Source organism: Trichomonas vaginalis, chromosome IV (genome assembly GCF_026262505.1).
Source record: "Trichomonas vaginalis G3 chromosome IV, whole genome shotgun sequence".
Taxonomy (NCBI): Eukaryota; Parabasalia; order Trichomonadida; family Trichomonadidae; genus Trichomonas; species Trichomonas vaginalis.
The window spans coordinates 7,508,452-7,532,700 of record NC_067206.1 but is presented as its reverse complement, the minus strand read 5'-3'; the positions used below and the strand labels follow the sequence as shown (position 1 = coordinate 7,532,700).

At 33.1% G+C, this 24,249-nt stretch overlaps 8 protein-coding genes across 8 annotated transcripts; 3 read left to right on the top strand and 5 right to left on the bottom strand.

The window, feature by feature from the left end:
- Positions 1 to 144: 144 nt before the first annotated feature.
- Positions 145 to 4,082, bottom strand: TVAGG3_0047780 (guanyl-nucleotide exchange factor family; the record flags this gene model as incomplete). Its single annotated transcript, XM_001327039.2, has 1 exon — positions 165 to 4,082. The coding sequence occupies one exon, from the start codon at positions 4,080 to 4,082 to the stop codon at positions 165 to 167; it is 3,918 nt and encodes a 1,305-aa protein (XP_001327074.1).
- An 802-nt stretch (positions 4,083 to 4,884) lies between these two features.
- TVAGG3_0047770 (uncharacterized protein) lies at positions 4,885 to 5,328 on the bottom strand (the record flags this gene model as incomplete). The annotated part of the gene is made up of 1 exon (XM_001327040.1): positions 4,885 to 5,328. One exon carries the CDS (start codon positions 5,326 to 5,328, stop codon positions 4,885 to 4,887), a length of 444 nt encoding a protein of 147 aa, XP_001327075.1.
- Positions 5,329 to 6,494: 1,166 nt separating this feature from the next.
- On the bottom strand, positions 6,495 to 9,060 carry TVAGG3_0047760 (protein localization to site of double-strand break; the record flags this gene model as incomplete). The annotated part of the gene is made up of 1 exon (XM_001327041.1): positions 7,405 to 9,060. One exon carries the CDS (start codon positions 9,058 to 9,060, stop codon positions 7,405 to 7,407), a length of 1,656 nt encoding a protein of 551 aa, XP_001327076.1.
- Positions 9,061 to 9,118: 58 nt separating this feature from the next.
- Positions 9,119 to 10,510, top strand: TVAGG3_0047750 (GTPase activation domain, GAP family; the record flags this gene model as incomplete). Its single annotated transcript, XM_001327042.1, has 1 exon — positions 9,124 to 10,464. One exon carries the CDS (start codon positions 9,124 to 9,126, stop codon positions 10,462 to 10,464), a length of 1,341 nt encoding a protein of 446 aa, XP_001327077.1.
- Positions 10,511 to 11,261: 751 nt separating this feature from the next.
- On the top strand, positions 11,262 to 15,014 carry TVAGG3_0047740 (GAF domain-like family; the record flags this gene model as incomplete). Its single annotated transcript, XM_001327043.1, has 1 exon — positions 11,262 to 14,939. The coding sequence occupies one exon, from the start codon at positions 11,262 to 11,264 to the stop codon at positions 14,937 to 14,939; it is 3,678 nt and encodes a 1,225-aa protein (XP_001327078.1).
- A 320-nt stretch (positions 15,015 to 15,334) lies between these two features.
- Positions 15,335 to 16,673, top strand: TVAGG3_0047730 (FMN binding; the record flags this gene model as incomplete). The annotated part of the gene is made up of 1 exon (XM_001327044.1): positions 15,373 to 16,380. The coding sequence occupies one exon, from the start codon at positions 15,373 to 15,375 to the stop codon at positions 16,378 to 16,380; it is 1,008 nt and encodes a 335-aa protein (XP_001327079.1).
- A 96-nt stretch (positions 16,674 to 16,769) lies between these two features.
- TVAGG3_0047720 (cAMP-dependent protein kinase protein) lies at positions 16,770 to 17,956 on the bottom strand (the record flags this gene model as incomplete). The annotated part of the gene is made up of 1 exon (XM_001327045.1): positions 16,770 to 17,936. The coding sequence occupies one exon, from the start codon at positions 17,934 to 17,936 to the stop codon at positions 16,770 to 16,772; it is 1,167 nt and encodes a 388-aa protein (XP_001327080.1).
- A 4,141-nt stretch (positions 17,957 to 22,097) lies between these two features.
- TVAGG3_0047710 (guanylate cyclase protein) lies at positions 22,098 to 24,188 on the bottom strand (the record flags this gene model as incomplete). The annotated part of the gene is made up of 1 exon (XM_001327046.1): positions 22,098 to 24,188. The coding sequence occupies one exon, from the start codon at positions 24,186 to 24,188 to the stop codon at positions 22,098 to 22,100; it is 2,091 nt and encodes a 696-aa protein (XP_001327081.1).
- Positions 24,189 to 24,249: the final 61 nt, after the last annotated feature.

The window sequence follows — 24,249 nt, the reverse complement described above, 5'->3', positions numbered from 1 at the left end:
TAAAAATTAATTCACTCTCTAATCAATAAGAAAAAAACTATTGAAGTCACATGAATCCAGAATGAAAAGATAATTAAATACATATTCTGAGATACAGATATCCTTTTTGATTCATAAATATCAAGTAGAAAATTTTAAAATAAATTTAAATTTATATTATTTTTTTATTCGAGCAGTCTTTTTGCGAGAACAGCTGCTACAGCTTTTCTTACTTCTTTTGAAGGTGTTTCTATCATAGCTATTATTGAATCCTTAGATAATTCGAAGGCTCCTTGGAAATCGTTACTCTTCAGGAGGAACTCCAGAGCGAATTTCGCTGCTTCATTCCATTTCTTTGGTTTCTGGTCGAGTCTTTCCAAGAAGTATCTGAATGTATCAGCCAAAACAATTCTCGATTCCATGTCACCGCTCACAACATTAGTAATAACAAGCAAAGGAGTTCTGACGTGAACCATTATTGCGTCAGGAATCTTCAAGTGATGTATTGCTTCGTAACATTTCGGTGCAATGTTTGGATCTTGGCAGAAATACATCAACAAATCGCAGAAAGCAATTTGGTTCTCGGGCGAGATCTTCTCGAAATTGGCAACAACTTTGTCGATGCCTTCGCGACATGACAAAACAGATTTATCGTCCATTGGCAGTTTGACAGCCGATAGATTTGCAATTGCGACAGAAGTTACACCATTATTATTTGCACCGTAAACCAAATTGAGAAGGAATGAGATGACTAAGTGTTCATGGTTAGGAGAAGCGATTTTCGTGATGTCACCGACGAAGCTATATAATTCTTCGTCTTTTACATCGTTAAAGAATTGAGGAGCCGTCAACAACAAACACTCTTTCCAAACATCTTCATCGCAATCGTTCATCTGAACTACATCATTGAGAAAAGCACCTCTCATCGCTGCTCTAACAGCTTCTTCTCTGTCACTCGCATATCTAAAGATGCACTGTAATAATGCAGACCACTTTTCATCATCGTTCTTTGGAATGTGATGTGAAACTGGTCCGAAAAATTCTGCAGCTCTAGATCTGATCGTCAAATTTTCTGTCAAACCGATAAATGACGATAAAACATTGAGGACATGAATCATTTGTGGTTGTAAGATCTTCATCCTTGTATTGATCATCTGTTCGACAACTTCGAACGCGTGTGTGCATGTTTCTTTTCCACTTGCTGCTGATGTCAAAACTTGGAAAACAACAACCCATCCACTCTGCAAATTCTCTGCAAGTTCGCTCACCAATGCGGAAATGCAAGTTAAAACAAGATCTTTAACTTGTACATTGCGTTGGTTATCGAAGATATGTTGGAAAGGTGACATAAACCGTTTCTGGAAATGGAAATTAATTAGTTCTTCTTCGAGAAGGAATTTCGAAGCGAGTTGTCTCGTCATGTCTATTGCCAACTCAGGAATTCCTGGTTTATTAAGTGTGCCAACGAAATTCAAGTAGTCGCCAATGATATCCCATACAGCAACCCATAAAAATTTCGGTCGTTTCACATTGAAATGTGCAACAACTGACACTTTTTGTAAACTGTAAATTCTTGCTGGTTTTTCTTGTAATTCCTGTTTAGAGACTGAGCAAAGTGCTCTTACGAAATCTACGAGGGATTCTCTATCAAGAGATACTGTTGACGTGAACAGTTCGTCTATCAAATTGACGTTCAATGTCGCATTTATTTCTGGTGGCAAATTTATTTTTTCAAGAGAAGAAATTTCACCAATAACTATATCCCACGCTCCTCTCAAGAAATGTCTGTCATCGTATGCAATTTGTAACAAAGTGTTTGTGCACTCGATGTTCTTGAGTCTGATGTCTGTTGCGCCTTTCCTCATATTCGTGAACTTCGCAAAAGCATCAACTAATGTATCCAACGCGGTTTCAATGAAACAACGACTTGCGATGTGTACCATTGTACTCAATCCTTCGAGGCAAACTGAGTAAACCTGTCTGTCGTTTGATGTTTCGAATGTAATAGTCAATGCTGCCAAGCAACCACGCCATATCACATTGAACATCGGTGCAACGAACATTGGAGATTCCGCTGTTTTCCACTCTTTTGATTCAGCTTGTGATCTTGATCTCGCTTGTTCAAGTGTTGCTTTGCATTGTGAAGCGTAGAGATCTGCTCTTTGTGCTCTTGTCAATAAGGCGGAATTTGGCATTGCTCCGGACGGAAGGAAGATCCTCTTTGAAGTGATTCCTTTGTATAAATCTTCCAATAATTCATATGGCAAATCTTTTCCATTGTCTATTCCACTGTTGTTAGCAATGAACTGTTGCAATGTCATACGCGATTTTACATTGGGATGCCAGGCATCTGTATGTAACATCAACGTACTAAAAGCTAAAACATAAACAGTGTCAGCCGATGAAAAAAGTGTCGGATTATCGTTGTAGAATTTTGTACCGAATTGTTCCATGACTCTATCAATCATTTGGGCTTCTCCTGGGACTTGGAACTTGCCTAAGTACAATCTGAAGGCTTGTTCGAATGTGAGGCCCTTGAAATCAAAGATATTCGTGAAACATCGCAAAATAGAGATGGATTTTTCTCCGGATGAGCCAATTGTTTCGCCAACCATCGCTGGATCGAGTGATGGTGTGTTGTAGAGGAACTTAGCAATGGCCTCTGGTGTGTCTTCAACAATGTTGTGCTGGACAAAGAAGGCAAGGCCTTTTTTGAAAGATCTTTTGAATATTCCGAGACCTTCTGTGAAAACATCCTTCGCTTTCTTCGCATCGAGGTATGTTTGTGGTGTAGATGGTTCCTGCTTCTTAGAATTCTGTAAATTCTCGAAGTAATCGTATAATTGTTTCAATATTTCGGTAATTATGTGTAAAGAAAGGACTTGGATGTGTGGTTGTGCGGCATCTGGATAGGCAAGCTTGACAACACTGTTGATTGAGTTCTCAAAGACGTTCTGGAAGAATCCGGATTCATCACAGTCGTAATTGACGAAGAAATCAACAAGAAGCTGTGGCTGCTTGCAGAGAAGGCCGAATACTGTAAGAGAACGCATTAAAACGTTTTGGTCCGGTGAAATTAAGGTTGTCATTAAACCTTTTACCATCAATTCGTTTAATCCGATAGTATATACGCTGGCGAATCTCTCCCAGAGTGTAAGAATGAGTTCGGCGGTGGATTCGGCAAGCTCGATCTGTGAATTTAATGTTAATGACAAAAATGTGACGTGGAGAGTTGTATTTAGGAGATGTTTGAAGAGCGATGTTTGTAAAAATGGATGGTCGAGCTTTAGAGCATTAATGAAGAGTTTTGTTGCAAGAATTTTTGTTCGTAATTTTGTAGCGTTAAATTCGATGACTTTAGCTAATGTTGTGAAGAAAACAAAGAGGTCTACATCACGTATTGACGGATTGTGCTCTCCTTGCTTAAGATATGGCTCGACAAAGTTAATAATTTCTAAAGAATTGTCTACCATCTGTTGTACGATATTTGCGGCAAGCATTTGAACAGTTTTGGTTCTGAGAATCTCAGGAGGTGCCGTGTAACTCGTAAATAATAATGTTACGATAGGTCTGATCGTTGTATCAACTAATTTAATAGTTTGCTGATTTTCTGTGGCATTGTAAACTTTAAATATGAGTCTAAATAACTTCTGGAGGATCTCGCCGTGAACATAAAGTATGCCGGACTTAGAATTTTGAATGCAAGAGCATAAGTTGCAAACTTTAGTCCAAATTTCTTCTTTTGGATCGAGCTCTTGATCTAAGACGCATTTTATGATATTAAATGTTAATTCTTTGTTGGGGTAGCATTTTTCAGTCGCATGATGAAATACTTTATAAAACGTGTCTAAAACGAGTCCTTGGTAAGCTTTTTTCTCATCCTTCATTGCAATAAAGAAGGGAGCAAGAGCTTTGCTGATGTTGATCTGTTTATCTGTATTTTGTATTTCTTTGACGTATTCTTTTGCTTCGCCAATCGACTCTCTAAGTTGTTTATGAAAAACATTGCCAACTTGTTTCTTCAAATCATTTAATTGACTTATAAGGAGGGATAGATATTCTTCACCCCCAGACATATCGTCAATTGCTATCAAAAGTGACATGAATTTTTTGATATCAACCATCATTTGTATCATAGTATATTTTTAAATCAAAAAATGTATTGCATCTTTGAAATTGACGATAAAATTTCTATCGAAAATTTTAATTCAGAGAGATGAAAAAAAAAAGGACGATGGTTCTAAAGATTAAATCAGCTTATTGATTGATTGCATATGATATTTTGAAGCATTACAAATGACTTATCTTCGATAATTCTCTTAATTATCCATTATTTATTGATTATTTCTAATTTATTCGTTCGAATTCGACTTAACATCAGAACGCATAAGCACAACAATGAAATTAAGGGCTATCTATCCCCAAGATATAACAATTTAAATCAAAATTCAAATTATTTTTAAACAAATATTCACAAATATTGACAATGAGGATATAAATTTGTGTTATTGTATGAATTTATATTGATTCCTTTTTAGCAGGCACATAATTATTAATAATGAAATCTTCAGGATGGATATTTTGGTTGTATTCTTCTATTTCTTATCCATTAGTAATATATGCTTGTAATATTATACAAAAATGATGCAATTGAAATCCAAAAATGTTATAAATTGATATCTCATAAGGTTTCCTAATTAATTCATGCTTTGATTGAGATTAAACAATCATGAAATGGAATAACAGAATTTTGTGTAGTATAATTATAGCGTGAGCATGGGGATATAAATGAATATTAATAAAAATAATTAAAGCTTTAGAAGAGTTATAATTAAGTCATACAAACAGCAATTTTATTTATAATTCTATTTAAAAAGAATGAACTGAAACATTTATAATTCATAATCATCTCCTTTTGACTAATTTATTGTTAAATTGTCTGTCAATATAAAATCTATCGATTTTAATTGAATGCATTGGTGTTCTCTGAGGAGTACTTTGTGGTGTTAATACTGGTGTGGATTGAAATGTGGCATAAATTGTTTTAAAAGGAGTCGAGTGAGGGGTGGAAACATGTGTTCGAGGAGGAGTTATTTCAGAGCACTGAACCTTAATATTTAATTTAATTTGAGAAAAACGAGTTCCATCTACTGTAAATTTGTAGGAAGTAGGCTTTTCTGTATTATCTGATAATTTGCAATTCATCATTGTACAGGTGAATCCAGATCCAATGAACCTGACCAATCTTCCAGTATTAGAAGAAATATCGCAATTATTAAATAATGCCCTTTTTTTTGCAACATTTTCAAAGAAGAGAACCGAAGTATCAACCCTATTTCCATATTTCATTTTATCTTTATGGTTTCTGATAATACAATAATTAATTTCAAAATTACAACTTGCAAAATAGAGAGATCTAAATTGAGATTCGCTTCCAACAATGTAACAATATATTAATTTGGTTTTGGAGATAAAATTTTGGCCATCAATAACGAAAACTGAATCGATTTCGCAATTTGATTTTGTAATATTTATTGAATCATAAAGTTGAGATCCATTGTGATAAAAACAGCCACAATAGCCTGTAGTATCAGATATAGAAGATAAATTCGTTTGAATTGAATTAGCTTTTTTAGAATTTATTTTGATATGTGAGTAAACACCCAATTGATTACCATATGAGGCTTCTGCTTTATAACAGCAAACTCGATTTTGGATTATCACTGAGTTTGAACTTGTTACATCAATATAAAAAACTGATCCGCTTGATTTTTTTGTAACAGGGTTATTAAAAAAACAGTCTTCCACCAACATATTGATTGATTTTTGAGTTAATTTTATAATCTGATCCTTAGATTTTATAAAATTCACATGATGAATATAAAAAAATTCTGAAATAGAGCTATCTGTGATATGTTTTGAATCTCTTTGTTCCTTGGTATACGGTCTATTAAAAAAATCAGACCATGAAGAATGGTATATTCGGGAAAATTGAATAAAAAGCATTTTGATATATCGGAGTCAGATCAATTGAATAAGCCTCTCAATTTTCAATTAATCTAAAAGGTGCTGAACCGTCAGTATTGAATGAATCTTACCTGATCTAGAATTTTTCGGATCAAAATCTATTTTCAGAAAATATAACCTTAATGAAGAATTTCCCCACAAAATTGAATAAGAAAAGCTCCCCATCTAAAATTGAATCAAACAGAATATCACGATTGAAGTAAACGATGACTTGATAAACTACAGAATAAATTATACAAGATATTTTATTCAGTTTCGAAACAATACATGACTATCAACAAAATTAAGCTTAAAGCTTCCAGAAATTGGGCATATAATAACTTGTATTATCAATTTGTTGCTTTTAAAACGAAGAAATGGCACTCATATTAATTTTCTAAAATTTTCATATTGAATCTGGTAGAATTATATAAAATATGTGTCCTATTGTTCCAAGATATACTATTTTTCTAAGAATGAATCAAAAATTTAATGTTTAATCAATTTGATGGATATTCTGATAATGAAAGAGAACCGGGAAGAGAACCAGAATTTCCAGGATTGACGAAATGGGAAAATAAGTGTTCATGTTGTTGTTTTCAGCTAGATAAGATTACAACAAATAATGTCACTTATATTAATGGATGGGAAATCAAGCTCTGTCCAGTAACATTGATAATATTTTTATCAATATTATCAATATCAACATACATTTTCATGTTTAGGCCGAGATTACTTATATCAAAAACATTTTGCGACGTTGTCTTTTTTATTTTTGAATTCCTCTTTGTATACTCTTACCTTATTACCATATGTGAAGGTCCTGGCTTTTTGCCATTCTATTATCCCCTTCAAATTGGAAATTCAGATAATAAATTTACAGATTACCTAAGCGGTACAGTATCAACATTTAGTCAAGCCGAATATGTAAAATCGCAACCAAAACTTCGCAGAACAAGATATTTTTCGTCAGTTAAAAGATACGTTGTCAGACCAGATCATTATTGTTACTGGACACAACAGTTCATTGGTAAAAAGAACATGAAAACATTTATGCTATTTAATGTATACGGAATTATCTTTGTTACTATCAATTTTTTATTGGCATTATTTCATTTAGTATTTCTCGTATTAGAATCAAAGTTTACTGTATTCGATGCTTTATACATGATGTCCTATATGGTTGTCTCTTGTTTTCTAATAGGCCTAACAGGAACATTTGCATATAAATCAATTAAAAATATTAATAGCAATATAACTCATTTTGAGAAGATCCATCCAGAGGATTACTCATTTTATGAAGAAGAATGTTGCAAGAACTGGGCAGATGTTTTCGGTCCAAGATCTCAATTTTTATATTGGCCAATGCCAATTCCAGCCTTCCATAACGTTGATACAAGGGAATTAGCTGCCATATACTTATAAGATTCCGAGTTCTCTTAGAAGAGGATCATCTTCTTCACTCGATGAATCTGAACTTAAGAAAAAGTTTTTATGGACCTTTGCATTAAGGAGTCTGATGCCATCACTCTCTGGTCCACTTGTTTCTTCTTCATTATGTTCTTCGGAAAATTCGAGATCTTCTAATGCAATTGCTTTACTTGAAGATCTCTGAACTGTTGATGATTCTTTACAGTTCTTAATGATTCCGCAGATGTTCTTAATAACAGAAGTTACATCAGCGTTGAATTTCTCACTTGATGGAATTCTTCCATTAGATAAAAGATCAATTGCCCATTCAGGACGGACAATTGGGATCTTATTTTGTTTAGCCTGATCTGATATCACTTTATCAACTTTGCTGCTGATAATGTATGATGTAGACGGGCGGAGTTTAAAAGTGACATTTCCTCCGCATTCCCTCACAGCGTGAATGACGATAGGGAAATTTTCTGAATCAACTTTATAAATAAATACTGTTTTTCCTTCGAACTCTTTAACTGGAAGTGATCTATTTAGCAATGGTTTAAAGATTTGTGAGAATTCTGGATCAATTAACTCTCTTCTTCTGATGCATTGCCAAATCCAAAAATTACTCACAAGAATACCCTTAAAATTCCGGCCATAAATGGATGATGGGCATATGTAATACTCACCATGAGTATTTATTTCACCACCATTGGCTTTAATCGCTTCAACCAGATTATCATTCGTCACAGCTCTGTCAATGGTAAATGTTTTGCCTTCGAATATCTTATTCATCTTGAATCCAAACTGCCACCAGTTTATTATATAATTATCTGGTGGAGATTTTGAAGATATGCAATCGTCAATCCATTTTGGAGATATAATGAAAATTTTTGCAGACAAAGCTGCGCTAATCTTAGTTGTAAGAGTTAAGGACTCTGTAATTAGAAAAGTTGTATTATCATCTAGTTTATCAGACCAACTACCGCCGTACGATAAAATTTTTCTCCGAAGCTTCTTTTTTCTAGCTGGCTGTAAATCAGTCGACGTGAATGTTACGTTATGGAAGTAAGGAATTCTGAATTCTTCTGTAGGAAGTTTTTGAAGTTTCTTAAAGCATGAGGCAATCCATTCAACACCAACAATTGGTATATCTCTTTTGTGAGCTGTAAAGTAAGATTGCGATAATACTGTTGATGAAATCAAGATATCTGTTTTATCACAAATGTTATGCGAAAAATTTCCACCCATAAGTAACACCATACGAGCAATCTTGATGTTGTCCTTTTTACTAAATCCAGATGTTGAAATTGTTTTGTTATATAAACATAATGAAACAATCTGTGAATTATTCTTGATAAAATTAACATCTTTTATCTTTTTGTCAATAGCATCGATAATTGCAACATCTGACACGTAAGTTATTAGTTTAGAACAGTTTTTTATTGTATCATCGATTGAGCCAACGTGAAGAGTGCTGGATTTTGAAAAATCTGTTGTTTCTTTGATTCCCCGATATATTTCTGAAAGATATTTTATAATGGAATGACGCTTTTCCTGAATATTGGGTGAGATCCATAATCTAGAAAAGCTCATTCCATTTTTATGGCGCCAAAATTTGAATGAATTATGAAAATTGTAAATTTTGTTGAGCTCATTGTGGGACATAATTCCTCACCGAGTTGTTAATTTTTATCGTTTTTCTTTCAATTTGTTGATTGTTTATATAAAATGCAACAAGGAATTGATATTAAAGACAGGTTTAGTGAATTGATTTCCCAATACGCAGAATTGTTTCAATGCCCTATAGTACTGAATTCTGAGTTAACCCAAATGTTTCCAAGACAAATCAACGAAACTGAAATTCCGGAAAAAACACAAAAGAAGCCATTTCGTTATGTACCTGGTATAACTGATATAGCAGGGAAATTTGTCCCCCGAAAGCCGATTCTAATAACTCCAAATACCAAGTTTAACATTTATCCAACAAAAAATGATTCATTCATTTTACCAATAAAACTTCAAAATGGACATCATGGCTTTCTAATATCTTCGACATATGATTACTATATTTATGATTCAATTCTTAATCACGGTTATTACATTGATAAACTCAAGAATTTGGAGCTAAATGGGAAGAAGATTACAATTGGAGATAAAATATTTACTTTATCTACAACAGTAAAAGAAAATTCCCGAAAGATAATTTCGGAACTCCAAGAGTTTATACCTCGCGTTTTAGCTGAGAAAAATCTGATAACTTACAAAAATTTCTTTGAATCTCTCGGTATAATGCAAGCATTTCCTCCGGTTAACGAATTTACTTTGCCATATTATAGGACTCTTTTCACCAACAACAACTTTTTGCTTTTATATTCACGCGTAATATACACCAAAGATGATATGAAGCCGCTTGCTCAAGCCTTTCTGAATATTACCGGACCAGAATTTCCAGCTTTTTATAGGTTTATGGCGTACGATGAATACAAAACATACAAATCACCATCCCTCGCAATGCGTGGAAATAACTTCTTCGTGTCTCTTACAACATACATCGTTGGCCAAGATCCGGAGTACATCAAATTCCTTGATTCTTTGTCACTTCAATCAGAAACTCTTGTTGAAGACTTCATTAAAGGAGTGGAGATTATGGATCTCTCTCCTCGTTCAAGAATTGTCTTAAATGCAATTTATAATGAAGGCAAAAGAACTTTTCCAGAAACTGATTGCAAGAGGTTTGGTGTAAGTGGAGTTCTCTTCCTAAGATTGATGTCTCCGGTTCTAATGCTTAGAGAACCAAGATTTTCAAACAAAATTCAGCCCCTTACGCCAATATTTAACTTAATGGAGAAAGGAGATCAAAATGCAGTTAATAAGCTGCGTGTATTAATTGACAGATATTCTGTATTCCCAGAAAATTACGTTGTTGAGCCCAACAATTCTTATAACGAAAAAGATATTGAAACTTTAATTCAAATGATTCCAAAGAGCAAAGATGAACTCATTCGAGCTGCAACACATGTGAATTTTTCTGATATTTATTCTCAATACTTATCTTTACCACCTGTTTGATTTGTTAAAAGATTGTTAAGCGGATAATAAAAGTATATTGTTCAAATTGTTATTATTTTTAACAACTATAGCTCAATAATCTCTATATAAAAAATATCTATATTTTCAATATTGATAATATTTTATATACATAGATGTATTCATAATATATGCATATAATGAAATATTTTTACCGATTTCTAAACTGGATATTTAAGATATTTACGTGGTTATTGAAGATATTAAAAGTATAACCGCCAAAAAAATCTTGATTTATAAAATATCATCTGAAAGTTCAAGTAAATAAATGATGGATTTGAAAATCCGAATTTTTTTTGGAAATCGAAGGTGATTCATATATAATCTAGTAGATGAAACATATCATTTACACGTGAAATTATCTAAGATCAGACTTTTTTTCTTGATACAGCAATTTATTCTATTCCATTGCAATAAATATCTCAATACTAAGCATACCATAGCATGCGTATAACTGGACATATGCTTATCTAAAGTTTTGAAGGAAAATTTTCCTTAGGAAACAAAGGAAATCCAAATTTTCACTAAATATCGGGATAAAAACGAAAAGGCAGATATGGAATATAGGAAGAATTTCATATCGAAAATATTTTACACAAATTTCTTCAGAAAGAACATAAAATAACCGTCTTTTGAACGGATTTACTATGTTTCCCTTCTACTTTCCTTGGAAAATGCCTACAATATTGAAAATCCGTTTTCCAGTTCAAATGATGAAGACTTTATTTTTATTGAATGATGTATTCAAAATAAATTTAATATAAAAAAACGAATATAAAATGAGTGGCAAGATCAATGCTTCTCCATCTTTTAGATTGATGGGGCAAATGCCACTCCTTCCGAAAGCTTTGCCTAAAGACAAGCACTCGGAAGAATTTGAGGCATTAACTGAACAGATCCGAATTCTTGATCAATCTACCAAAGATATGATCAAAAAATTAGAAAAAATGCATAAGCGGCGCACCAAATATGCTAGACAAATAGCAAATTTCATTAATAAGCATCAAGAAGAAAAGAAAGAAACAAAAGAAAATCGATTACTACAAATTCAATCGGAAAGACTAGGCAGACTGAACTTATGCTCTCGTTTACTCGATAGTAGATGCCGATTATCATCACTTATTAAAAATCAGCCGTTACCAGAATTACAACATCCAAAAACTTCGATGGGCGAGCGTCCTGAGAACGTTCAACAAGGATCAGATTCACTATTGAACTTTCTTAGAACAACTACTCCAGAAGGAATTTCAAATTTCTTTTTAGAAAACGCAATTCCGAAATTATTAGTGTATTGTTCTCGAAAAAAGTTCAATCGTGGTGGTCTCAATGTTGATATTAACGAATTTGTACAATCATTACCATCAATAATCGTTCAAATTCCATATCAAAACAGACTTTACATTTTACAGAAAATTTTAGACACTTACCATGAATCAAACAATCTCACACAGCTATTCGAATACACTGCTCTCCTTACTTCGCCTACAGATATCATTCGAGGCCTTGAACATGGCGCATCTAACCTTCTACGTTGCAGAAAAGTAAAATTACTAGTAGCATCAGAACTATCTAAAGAACTTACATATATGCACTCGGGTGTCCGAAGGACAGTTCCCATGACAACCGGCTTAATTTACGATGTTGTACAAAAAGGAACGTATAGAATAGTCAAAGATCCGATCAACAGCAATGAAATAGACTTGGCTGTTGAATCAATGATCTTTGAAGGGGCAAAAAGCTCCATTATCGTTCCATTGTATCATCCAGATTATTTGAACCCATTTGTAATCATTGCATCAGATAAAGTAAGAGAGGAAGGATTCACAGCAAGCGATTTTGTACTTATAACTTTCTTCTTTAAGAACATTTCGATGCAATTAAAGTTTTTAGTCAGAGAAATATCAAGTATCACAGAAGCTGACATGACAAACCTTGTTTATGGCCTATCATTAATTGCTGCAACACATAATGCCCATGAAATGATCCAAAAAGTTTCAGATGTTTCAGATCATATGATTGACGCCTCTCAAACAAGATTATTCACCATTGTCAATGATTGTCTCTGCGAAGAAACACCAGGCATCAAACTTGGAGGCAAAATGTTAACTCTAGACCATGGATTAATTTGTAAAGCGGCAATTCAGAATGAAACAATGAATTATTTCCTTCCCAGACGCGAAAAGACATTCTCTATATCAATAGATGATATCACACAGCCAAGAATCTGGTCAATGGTCGCTGCTCCAATTACATTTCACGGAGAAGTGAAAGGAGCTTATGTTTTATACAACAGAAGGAACGGAACATTCTTTTCTGCTCGAGAAACATACATCGCATCCAACTTAGCTCGTTGTATTTCTTCTTTAATCCACATTTGTTGTGAATCGACCAATTTACAAGATTCTCTTGAAAGAAACAACGACAACATTTTACACGCGTACAATTTAACTGTTTATGCATTGAAGAGCATACAAACAGTAGGAACATCGAAGTTGTTTGAGTCAATGCAACAGTTTTGTAACAAAATGAAACCAAAAATTAATTTTCGTTTTTTAATTTACGAAAATGATAAATTATTGGATGCAGAAACAAACCAACAAGTTTCAAGTGAACCACAGCTTTTAGATGCTATTTGTGACTTGAAACCAACAGCTGCAACAGCGGAAACAGTTGGTATTTTGGTAATTCCAATAAAAATGCCAAATGGAGTGATAAATCTCTTCGAATTTCGTGCGCCATTGATGCAATTGAAGAGCGAAGAAGAGAACAATGGTATTCTACAGAGAACGAGATTGATGCAGAGCTTAGATAACAAAACATTGCCATTGCAAGTTCCTGAGCAAATTAAATTGGGAAGAAGCAGTCGAAGAAATTCTTTGATTGGACGATCTTCAACAAAACTCGTTGGTTCTTCATCATCTTTCTTCGATTTGTCGAGATCCAATTCGAGTATTAAGATGCCTTTCGTTCCTTTGAGTCTTAAATCAGTCCATGATGACGATTTATCATCAACTTCCGTTTTCGAGTTGACAAAAGATTCATCGACATATGATAAATTTTTGATTGTTTCCGCAAACAAATCATTCAGTTTGTCAACGTTCGAAGAACAGCTTGATGAAGATAAGCTTCAAATCTATCCTTTCGATTCCTATATTACTACTTTGTTACAGTCTTTTGCATTGATGACATCAAGACAATTGTCTTTGCATCACAAAATTGTAAGTTTGAAAGGATACAATAAATATTTGAGAGGTTTACATATTTTAGGAAATGTTTTAGCGTGTCCTATGCCATTTAGCAGTCTTCTAGACATATTGATGCGTTCCTTTACATGCCTTTTTGGTCAGAGTTTGTCATTAATTATATATGATCCTCCTTTATTTGATTCCAATGACAATGATTTAGATCCAACAGCATTGAACTTGGAAAGGGATAGAATGATCTTTGCATCAATCAAAATACCAGAAACAATGGCACAAGAAAGATCAACAGCATTGGCTTGCTTCGCTGATCTCCTTTTAGCTTTGATGGCAAGTAGAGCTGATAATCAAAGATCAAATCCAATTGTGTCAATGAAATTCCCTCAAATCACATCACAATTAGACTTGAATTTCCTCGAAATGAACATCCAAGAAACAATTGGTTTGACCGTTGAAATTTTCGCGGCTTTCCATGTTCACGAAGTATTGGATTGCACAAGAGAGAAAATCAATATTTGGCTTGGAAGATTGGCTGTAAATCCTGATGAAGCTTCGATTTTCCTTTTGGCTGTTGATGCTTTACAGTTTACTTACGCTGTTTACAAACAACTTGATTTGTTCAAGTACTACTCGAACTCGGAACTTGCTGCTACATGCATTGCTTCCTTCATGAGAGTTGGCTTCCCTCATATGAGACCTGACTTTAAATATCAAGAAGCATTGAAAATTTTGCCATTGAACAAAGTCCCAAGAAAAATTTTAGTTCGAATGACAACAGCATTGATTTGTTTGGCTGATCCAGAATGTGACTTATTAGAGAACACAAAGTCTGAAATATTAACAGGATTGGCTGAATTGTTGTTAGTCAGAGCGAATATTAATGTTTCAGTAACAGTTGCAAAGTTTATTTTGCATGCGAAAAGAGGTTTTGATTTCGAACAACAAAGCCATAAAGAGTTAATGGCTCAATTCATTACTGAATTATGCCAATCATCATTATTCTTTAGACCATTGCCAGCTTTTGAAAAGACTTGCTTGATGAGCAGAGAAACACAATCAACAATTTTATACAGAATCAGAAAAGTTGTTCAGCCACAAGCAAAAGCTCTTGAGTTGGCAAGCCAAGGATGCACAGTATTCACAGAAGCTTTGTCTGATAAAGAACCATGGGTTCTTGAGAAAGGCGAAGACTTCTTCTCTGCTGAAGCAAACGAAGAAGAAGAACAAGGAAATATTCCATTAATTGATGCTCGCTAATTTCTATTATATATATTATAACCATGTTTTTATATTTGTTTATTGTATGTATATTATTAAAATTGTTAGTATTTTGTATATGATTATCATATGTTTTTATCAAAGGGCAATTGCTATTTTTAATTTATAGCTCTTATATGCAGTAAAACACTTTATAGTTCAATGAATTCATTAGTTTGCTATATGAGTCTATGCTAATGAGAATTATCCATCCCGAATCGTTTATTCGTAAATGACAAATGGCCATTTGATTTTATCAGTTTTTTTGATAAATTATGATAACTTAACAGAATGGTATGCAATTTATCTCACGATAATGATTTTGCAATTGAATTGAAATTAATCGCTATCGTAAATTTTGAATTATTTCAATTTTTTTTTGTGAATGTTATTGTTCTGAATTTCGAAACAATTCACATTTCATTTTATTTAGATGTTAGACAGATTGTTTACTCCAGTGAAGATCAACAAGTGCATCGTACCAAACAGGTTCATGAAATCACCAACCTATATGCATGATTGCGATGCAAATGGTTTTGCAATTCCAAAATATCAAAAATTTTATAGAGATCTTGCAGATGGTAAGATGGGACTTATCACACTTGGATATTTTGCTACACATTTGAAAACAGCTGCTCTTCCTGATCAAGCTTGTTTGCTTACAGACGCCCATGCAGAAGGATGGCGTGAAACTATTGACTACATCCACTCAAAGGGTTCAAAGACAATAATGCAAATTGCAGATTGCCGTAATATCAAGAAAGATGGCAAATTTATGACAACTTCAGAAATTTCTGAATCAATTGAGCTTTTCGTCAATGCTGCTAAGAGAGCCCAAAATGTTGGTGCTGACGGTATCGAATTCCACGCAGCTCACGGATATTTACTTTCTCAATTCCTTTCACCAGTTACAAATACAAGAGATGACCATTATGGTGGAAGCCTTAAGAACAGAATTCGCATACTTCAAGAATGCGTTGAAGCAATTCGCCGTGAATGTGGCAAAGATTTCATTATCGCAGCCAAAATGAATACCGATGACAGCGTTAAAGGAGGCAATAAACCAGAAGATGCAGCAAAGATAAGTGGATTAATTAAAGATGTTGATCTTTGGGAATACTCTTACGGACTCTTTGTTGCAAAGGATTTAATTGATCCATCAAAGTTTATTGATCTTAAGAATGGATGGAATGTCCAAGCCTTGCCAATATTAAGAAAGGGAACTGATGCCAAGATTTCTATTGTAGACAGAATCAGAACCAAGTCTAAGATGGCAAAGGCAATCGAGCAAGGCGCTGACCTTATTTCATTTGGTCGTCCAACAATTGCTGATCCATTTATGGTTCAACATTTGATGGAAGGAAAGCCAATTAAGTGCATTACATGCAATAAGTGTATGGACCACCTCCTTGTACAACCAATCAAATGCTATGCATTTTAATCTTATTAAAATCTCTCTCTATAATTTTATTAATTTTAATCATTTGTTTTTAACCATAAATTCCATGATATGACTTTCCATGTGGGTTATGTCTCAACTTTCATATAAAATATCCTTTAAATACGAATTTTTATTCAATATTTTCCACAATAAGATGAGTAAGCAATATAAACTCACAAGGAAATGAAATATTTTAAGAATTTAATAGGTATCTTTAAGTATTCATTTTGTTAGTTTTATTGTTTTTCTCATTCTCATCTAATAAAATCCTCATTATTGATTATCTATTCATTGATAATCTTACTGATAATAGGTAAATTGAAAGTACCATATGAAACTAATCAAATATCAACTGATTTTGAAAAAACATGAGAATTTTAAACAACTATTTATAAATCATAATATTTAATCTTATATTCATCAGTATTATGAATAAAATTAAGTATATCACACAAAGATTGGCTATTTTCATAAAACTTTCTTTCTCTACATTTCTCAATCATTTCAAGAGTTCCGTATTCATTCTTTCCAGTATTAACTAACTGTTCGCAATACTTCCAGTACTCTTCAAGTTCTTTTTCAGTGAGAATTTTCTCAGCAATCTTATCTATTTCGTCACGTAAGTCAGAACGACTTATTCTTTTATTATATTCGTATTCCCAGCATCTGTGTATCAAATTATCTATCATAAAATTAAAATCATCAGATAATAATTCGAAATCTTCAATTAATCTATTATCTGTTATTCTGTTACAGATCAGTATTTCAACAATCGTTGATATACTGTTTTTCAATGAGTCCTGAAGCATATCTTTCTCTTCTTTTGTATTTGCAATCTGTAAATTATCAAAATCTTCTTTAATTGAGGCCAAATCAAAAATCATTTCGGGAAATTGGTCAGTATAATACTTAAGTCCTTCTAATGAATCAAATGCTTGGTCGTAAGGCTGATATTGAGTAACAATGAAAAATAAAATCCCTCCAAATGAGTACATATCAGATTCAAGGAACTTATTGCCTTTAAAATTCTCTGGGGCAGCATATGAAACTGTTCCATGAAAGTTATTTGTAAATAAATTTTGTAATTTTGTTGTTGCATCACCCCAATCAATAATATGAGGTACGAGGTCGCCATCTATTACGATATTTTGTGGTTTTAAGTCTCTATGGATAACTTTCTTCTTTTCCATTTCTAATAATTGATAAGCAAGTGTAGATAAGATCTTTAGAATGATCAAATATGATAATTCATCTCTTTGTAGATATAGATCAATAAACTCATCGAGTTGAAGACCTGGTATATAGTCAATTAAAACCCATTTGCTCTCGTTGTGGTTTTCTGCGCGATCAAATACTTTTGGCGTAAATGGAAGATCTATTTCAGTAAGGTTTTTGAATTCTGATCTTCCGTTTGTATCATCTTCTGCATATAATTTCTTTAAAATAAGAAATTTGTCTTTAATATTTACAATTTTACAGGCACCAAAGCCTCCAGTAGCCGACTCAAAGACATGATCAATTCCTGCTTCATTGGATAGATAATAAGAATCGTCCATTGGCCATATATGAATGAAATTAATCTAAAGTCAAAAAAGTTTTGCAAGGCTTGACTTTAGGAAAATTCTATAAATCATCTAAAGAGCGAAATTTATTATCAACAACGAATTGATCTATCAACAATTGAAGAGAGTCTATAAATTCATGAAATTTCAATATTTTTCGAAGAAGAGAACTTAATATCAAATCATATCTGCTTAGTTGGAGATGTAATCGAGATTGTGGCTTATATCGCAAAAAGTTCAGTATGTTTATTAAGAATTTCCCTAATTGAATGGATTCTTAATATATATCATCGAAAATATAGTATGCAAGAGTTATTTCAGTGTTTCATGATAATAACATAACTTTATAATATTATGCAAGCATGAGATTCCATAGCCATGATAAAAATTTGAGCAGCATAGATAATAAAATTATTGCATTGATAGGTACATTTACAGAGGATAGTGTTCTTCTCAAGGGTGAAAGGATCAGATGGTTCAATCCTGATGAAGCCATTTCCGGTGTGGCCAGTGACGATGTCACCATTTGGTGATCTGAACTCTTTATCACCACCAAGTAAAATGACATTGTACAGATCTGGTGATGCGTAGCTGCTTCCACCACCACCACCTGCTAGATCTGCACCGCCACCGCCGCCAAAATATCCGCTTCCTCCACCACCTGACGATCCTCCGGCGCTACAACTTCCATCACCGCCTTTCAAATATTTTCCTGGCGTCCCTTTGTTAGGAGGGTATGCTCCATCTCCTACGTAGATTCCGCCTTCTCCAGGTTTGGATAATGTTGCTCCTTTGCCTCTAACTTTCTTCGCATCTTCAGGGGGAATACGGGTAGCATCACCAAGAGCATCTCCGGCAAATGGGTCACCAACGCCGCCAAAAAACTCATTTGTATAAGATCCAGATCCACCTCCTGCACCTGATATCAGGAGTATGTCTCGTCCATTCGGATCTCTCGAAATAAAGGTAGCTGCACCACCGGTGCAAGAATAGTAATAACACCATTTATTTTGCCCGCCTTGGAAAGGCCCTGTAATAAAATTTTGTTTACCGCAAACTCCTTTCGCTCCAACATAAGAATAGAGCTTGGTTAGCGAGTCAAGTTTCAATATAGCTTCTGAATATGCACCATGCCCGCCATCGGGATTGACAGAACCGCCTTGGGCTCCCCAAATTTTGATAAGCCATGTCCCAGGCTGTAATTGGAATTCATTGATTTCATTCGGTTCAGAAAATTGTATTTTAAGAGATAAATGTTCTAGAAAGAATCAACAATAATCAATTTTTTTTGAATTTGATTTTAATTTTCAATTATGTGAATATTTGAAACAGATTATGCAATTACCTCTGAGCATACTAACCACTGTTTCGTAGAGTTGCATGATTTCAATGATATACCCAAAATAAGAGTAGAGATCTGACATGTAAACCTTATTCAGATCAATTTTTTCTGAGATTAAATACGACGTCCCGAATTCTAGAATGATTGTTGTTTATATCATGCCTCAAGTACTAAACAATCAAAGTTTTACATATCTTCCGTTTAAAGGATATTCAGCAAAATAATCAGACCAACTAAAAAGCAAAATGATTAGTAAAAACGATCAATTAATTATATAAATTCATCTACAATCATTATTTACAGTTTAGTGTCCAATATCAAATAACAAGTTATTCATCAAAAATTACATCAAAAGAAACTGAAGGAGTTTACTGTTATTCAGATGTTTCAGACAAAGAGCCATTATCTAAAAAAAAGGAAAAATTAATTTTGAAAATTCAAATGTTTCTCAATCAAAAGTATATGGAACAAGTGTTCCATATTTGTTGTTTCGCAAATCACAATATTTCTAAGAATTATTTCTCTGCAGCCAATTGAGCTAAAATTTCAGTTGATAGTTGTTTCATTGATGAAGAAACACCAAAAACATCAGGACCAGTTACAATAAATAACAGAATAAAAGATACATCTAACAATGATATTTGTAAAGAATATTATGTTGTTGATTATAACTTTATCAAGAAAAAAGAAGAAGACATTACAGATCTTTATGAAAATCTAAAACATATTAATTTTTCTATTATATCTCATTATCTTATAAACATTTCTAGTTTAGTTTGATCAATATAAAATAGAAATAAATTTAATCAAATTATTCAGGATAAATACAAGGAAAAATAACTTTTTGATCTCATAAAGTGATAACCTTTATCTCATGGGACATGTTTTGAGTGTAAAAAAATACCATCATTTTTCTTATTTATCAAAAATCGAAGAAAGGAAGAGCATCTAAACCAGATTTTCTTCATTCATGAAATTTCAATATTCCACAAAGAGAGAAGAATTATACTAAATCAATTTTACTACATTTGAAAGGTTACTCATAAGTGTGAATTCATTATTTCTGCAAAGTCAAGTAACATCTTGACCTCTTGGTTTTTATTTTCTATTTTTGGCCTTCTTCTCAAGAAAGTGAAGTTCATTTTGAATGATAAATGACAAAAATTTTATTGTTGAAAGAATTTTCACGCCAATTGATTGCTTTAAGCAACCATTTTTCATTGTGATTGGACAGATTTTTATGCAGAAAACAGTTCTAAAGGAAATTACCTAAATCAAAGCAAACAACTTTCTAAAGGTGATGAAAATTACTACATTCTCGAGTGTGAATTTTCTGATAACATTGATTCAGGAGCCATCCATTTTAGTACATCTAAAAATACAACTAAACTCTTAGTTGACACAACAAACTTCGTCAATTGTAGTAATTCCGCTGAAGGAGGAAGTTTATACTTCTCCAGTGAAGGTGAGTGTGTCCAAAATCGAATAACTAGTTACTCATCAAAAGTAAACTCACAATATACTTATGGAGTTTACTGTTATTCAGTTGTTTCAGACGAAGAATCATTCCAAAACAAAATACTTTCATCTTCAATCACTAATAGTGGAGGTGAAAGTTTCCTTGGAAAGAACAATATTTACCTAAAAATGGAAAAATTAATTTTGAAAATTCAAATGTTTCTCAGGCAAAACTATATGGAACAAGTGTTTTCCTCTTTTGGCATTTTAAATCCGAATCAAAAGCTTTATATTCAATGTTTTTTGATAATATAGATAGCACTGCTTATGGTGAACCTCCTGTTAATATTCAATCAGCACCTTCAATACTTCGAATTGAGTCAACAAATTTCCAAAATAATACTGATTCTTATTTAATCTCTGCATTTTCAGTTACAATATATTTACAAAATTGTTGTTTCGCAAATAACAAAATTTCTGATAATTATTTATGTGCATTTACTGGAGCTAAAATTACAGTTGATAGCTGTTTCATTGATGAAGAAACACCAAAAACAAAAGGATCAGTTTCAATAAATAACAGAATAAAAGATATATCTAACAATTATAAATGTATTAACTTTATCAAGAAAAAAGAAGAAGACATTTCAGATCTTGATGAAAATCCAAAACATATTAATTTTTCTATTTTATCTCATAATTTTCTAAACATTTCTATTATATAATAGTTTGATCAAAGCTTATGTTTTTAAATTTAAACTTCCGAGATATGTTCATATATTTGAAATTGCCATTGTAACTTGAAAATGACTGAGAATTATTAGAGTTACAAAAAATGATAACTTTTTAAAAGATTTTTCAAAAGTGCGCACTTTTAAAAATTGAATACAAAAATTCGAATTATCTCTATCGTCTTCACCCTGAATCGATTTTTTTGGAGCTTCTTGGTTAACGAAATCCAAAAATTGTATTAAAAACAACATGTAAATATGATGTCAAATCAGAATCTCTAATTAGACATAGGCCTTGCCTTATAAATTTTGAACATTAAAATTTTTTCATTTCTTTTTTTTTCCTTCTGTAACAAATAATCAATTAGGGAATTAAGATCAACGTGTGATAGGCATGATCAAGTATATATCAGCACATATTGGTATTAGCTTGCAAAAATTCAGAGGTTTGGGAAACACACGCTAAGCCCTTTTCTTTAGTTTTGATATAACTGCCATTATTGAGTTGATTTAAAATAAATTAAACAAAAAGTTTCAAGAAACATATAGTGTATAAAGTAATAACTTTTAAATATATATAAAAAGAGGGAAAATGTTAAAACAAAAATAAAAAATCATATTAAATTAGATTTCTTCAGCAGTAGGAAGTGCTCCAACTGATAATTGTGAAGGAATTGTTTGTGCAGAAATAACACGTTGTCGCTCTGGCGGAGTGATGATATATGCCATTTGTTCACCTTTGCCTTTCAAGAAGATTTTACCACGTTCTGCAACATTGAATCCTTTATCTTTGATGAGATCATATGTGGCCTGGCTGATCTGGATCATGTTTGGAATATCTGTACTTTGAAGACGAGATGCGACATTGATAGGATCACCAATGATATCAAACAATGGTTTATCAATACCTAAAACACCTGCAATGATTGGACCACCTGTGTTGATACCAATTCGAACTGAAAGAGATGCTTCAAGAATTTCATTAGCTTCTTCTAAACCATGCAAACAACCAATAGCGAAGTTGATCATCTCCGTTGCATGAACATCTGGAGAAACATCTGGATTAAACAAACCAGCAGCAGCCATGTAAACATCACCAATTAATTTGATCTTAATCAATGTTGGGAATTTAGGAACTAATTCATCATAATAATTAAAGATTCGTCCCAAGTTCTGCATGATTTGTCTCGCTGTTAATGTGGCCGCGTAATCTGAGAACTTCTGGATATCAATGAAAATGATTGTCGCTGAATTTACTGTGAATGAAATTTCGGTTTCACCTGCATTCATCTTCTGAACAATCATTGGAGGAAGGATTTGATTCAAAAGTCTTTCTGCAGACTTCTTCGCTTCTTCAACTTGTCTCATTTGTCTCTCGATTTGTGTTTGATCATTAGCAATCAATGCAAATGCCATTCCGCGATTCATACACAACAATGTTGATTCAAGAACAATTTCTGTGCCATCATCTTTCAAACCGCGGATTTTTGATGTATATGTCATTGCTGCTTGATTTTGTTTCATCAATTGTGCTTGTCTGTACAATCTGTCATTAGGAGACAATTCATTTGTTGTCTGTGTCTGTGACAATGTTGTTGTTGTTGTAGCTGTGTTGCTGTTCTGTGACATAGGAATCAATGAACAAAGTGCTTGACCTAACAACTGTTCTGGAGTGTATCCGAACATTGATGATGCAGCTGAGTTCATTGCTTCGATTGTCAGTTCTGATGACAATGAGAAAATTGCTGAAGGAGATGAATCAATGACAGCCGATTCTGCTGAAAGTTGTTGAATTCTTGTTGATTTCGTTTTACCGATAATCAAATTCAACAATGATGGATTAGAAATGACTTGTGAAGGAGGAATTCTTGACATCAAAATTCGGAAAACTCCAAATGATTCTTGAAGATTTCGAAGATCCAATTGTTCCAAAATGAAGAAAACCAATGCTAAAACAATATTGACAACCATCAATACTGTTGTGATATCAGCATATGTATTATCTAATGTTGTTGATTCTTCAATGATGTAATCATTTACATTCTCAAGAATAGGCAACAAATGATAGATAGCGATATGTTCCAAATTGATGAAACTTGGATATGATAAAATTGGCATTCCTGTACCTAAATCAAGATAAACATCGCGAACAAGTTTGTTGAAGATCATGAACAGCATATCACCACTTAAACAATGATATGCATCATGTGTTGATGTCTCTGAATCTGTGATATTTACTTCACATGTTGGATCATAATGTAATTTATCAATGTAATCAGAGAATTTGTTAATTGGATTTTCTCCTTCTGCATTGACTGTTAATTTGTAATTCGCTTCTTCAGCGACATTCAATGATGCAATCATCAATCCTTGGATTGTTGCACTATCAATGTATGGTGTTGGTCCTTGTGCGTTTAAGATAGCAGCCAAATAAGCTAATGACAATGTTTGAACAACACTTGGGAATCTCATTGATGATAATTGTGCCCAATAACTAAGATTCTTGTAGTTATTGTTTGTTGCTTTCATTCCAATGAACATAATCAACCAAAGAATTGCCGTAGCAATTGAATTCAACAAAACTAAAATAGGGAAAACAACTCTTGGAAATCTGTTTGGTTCAATGTAAGCAGCACCTGTATCTCGATCTTGATCTTCACGTCTTGTAGAGATAGGCCTTGATGCTTCAACGAATGTGTCTCTTGGTGTCAACATCAAATTAGAGAAGAAATCTTTGACTTCGTGTAAGAAGACACAGAAAATTATAACAGTTGGT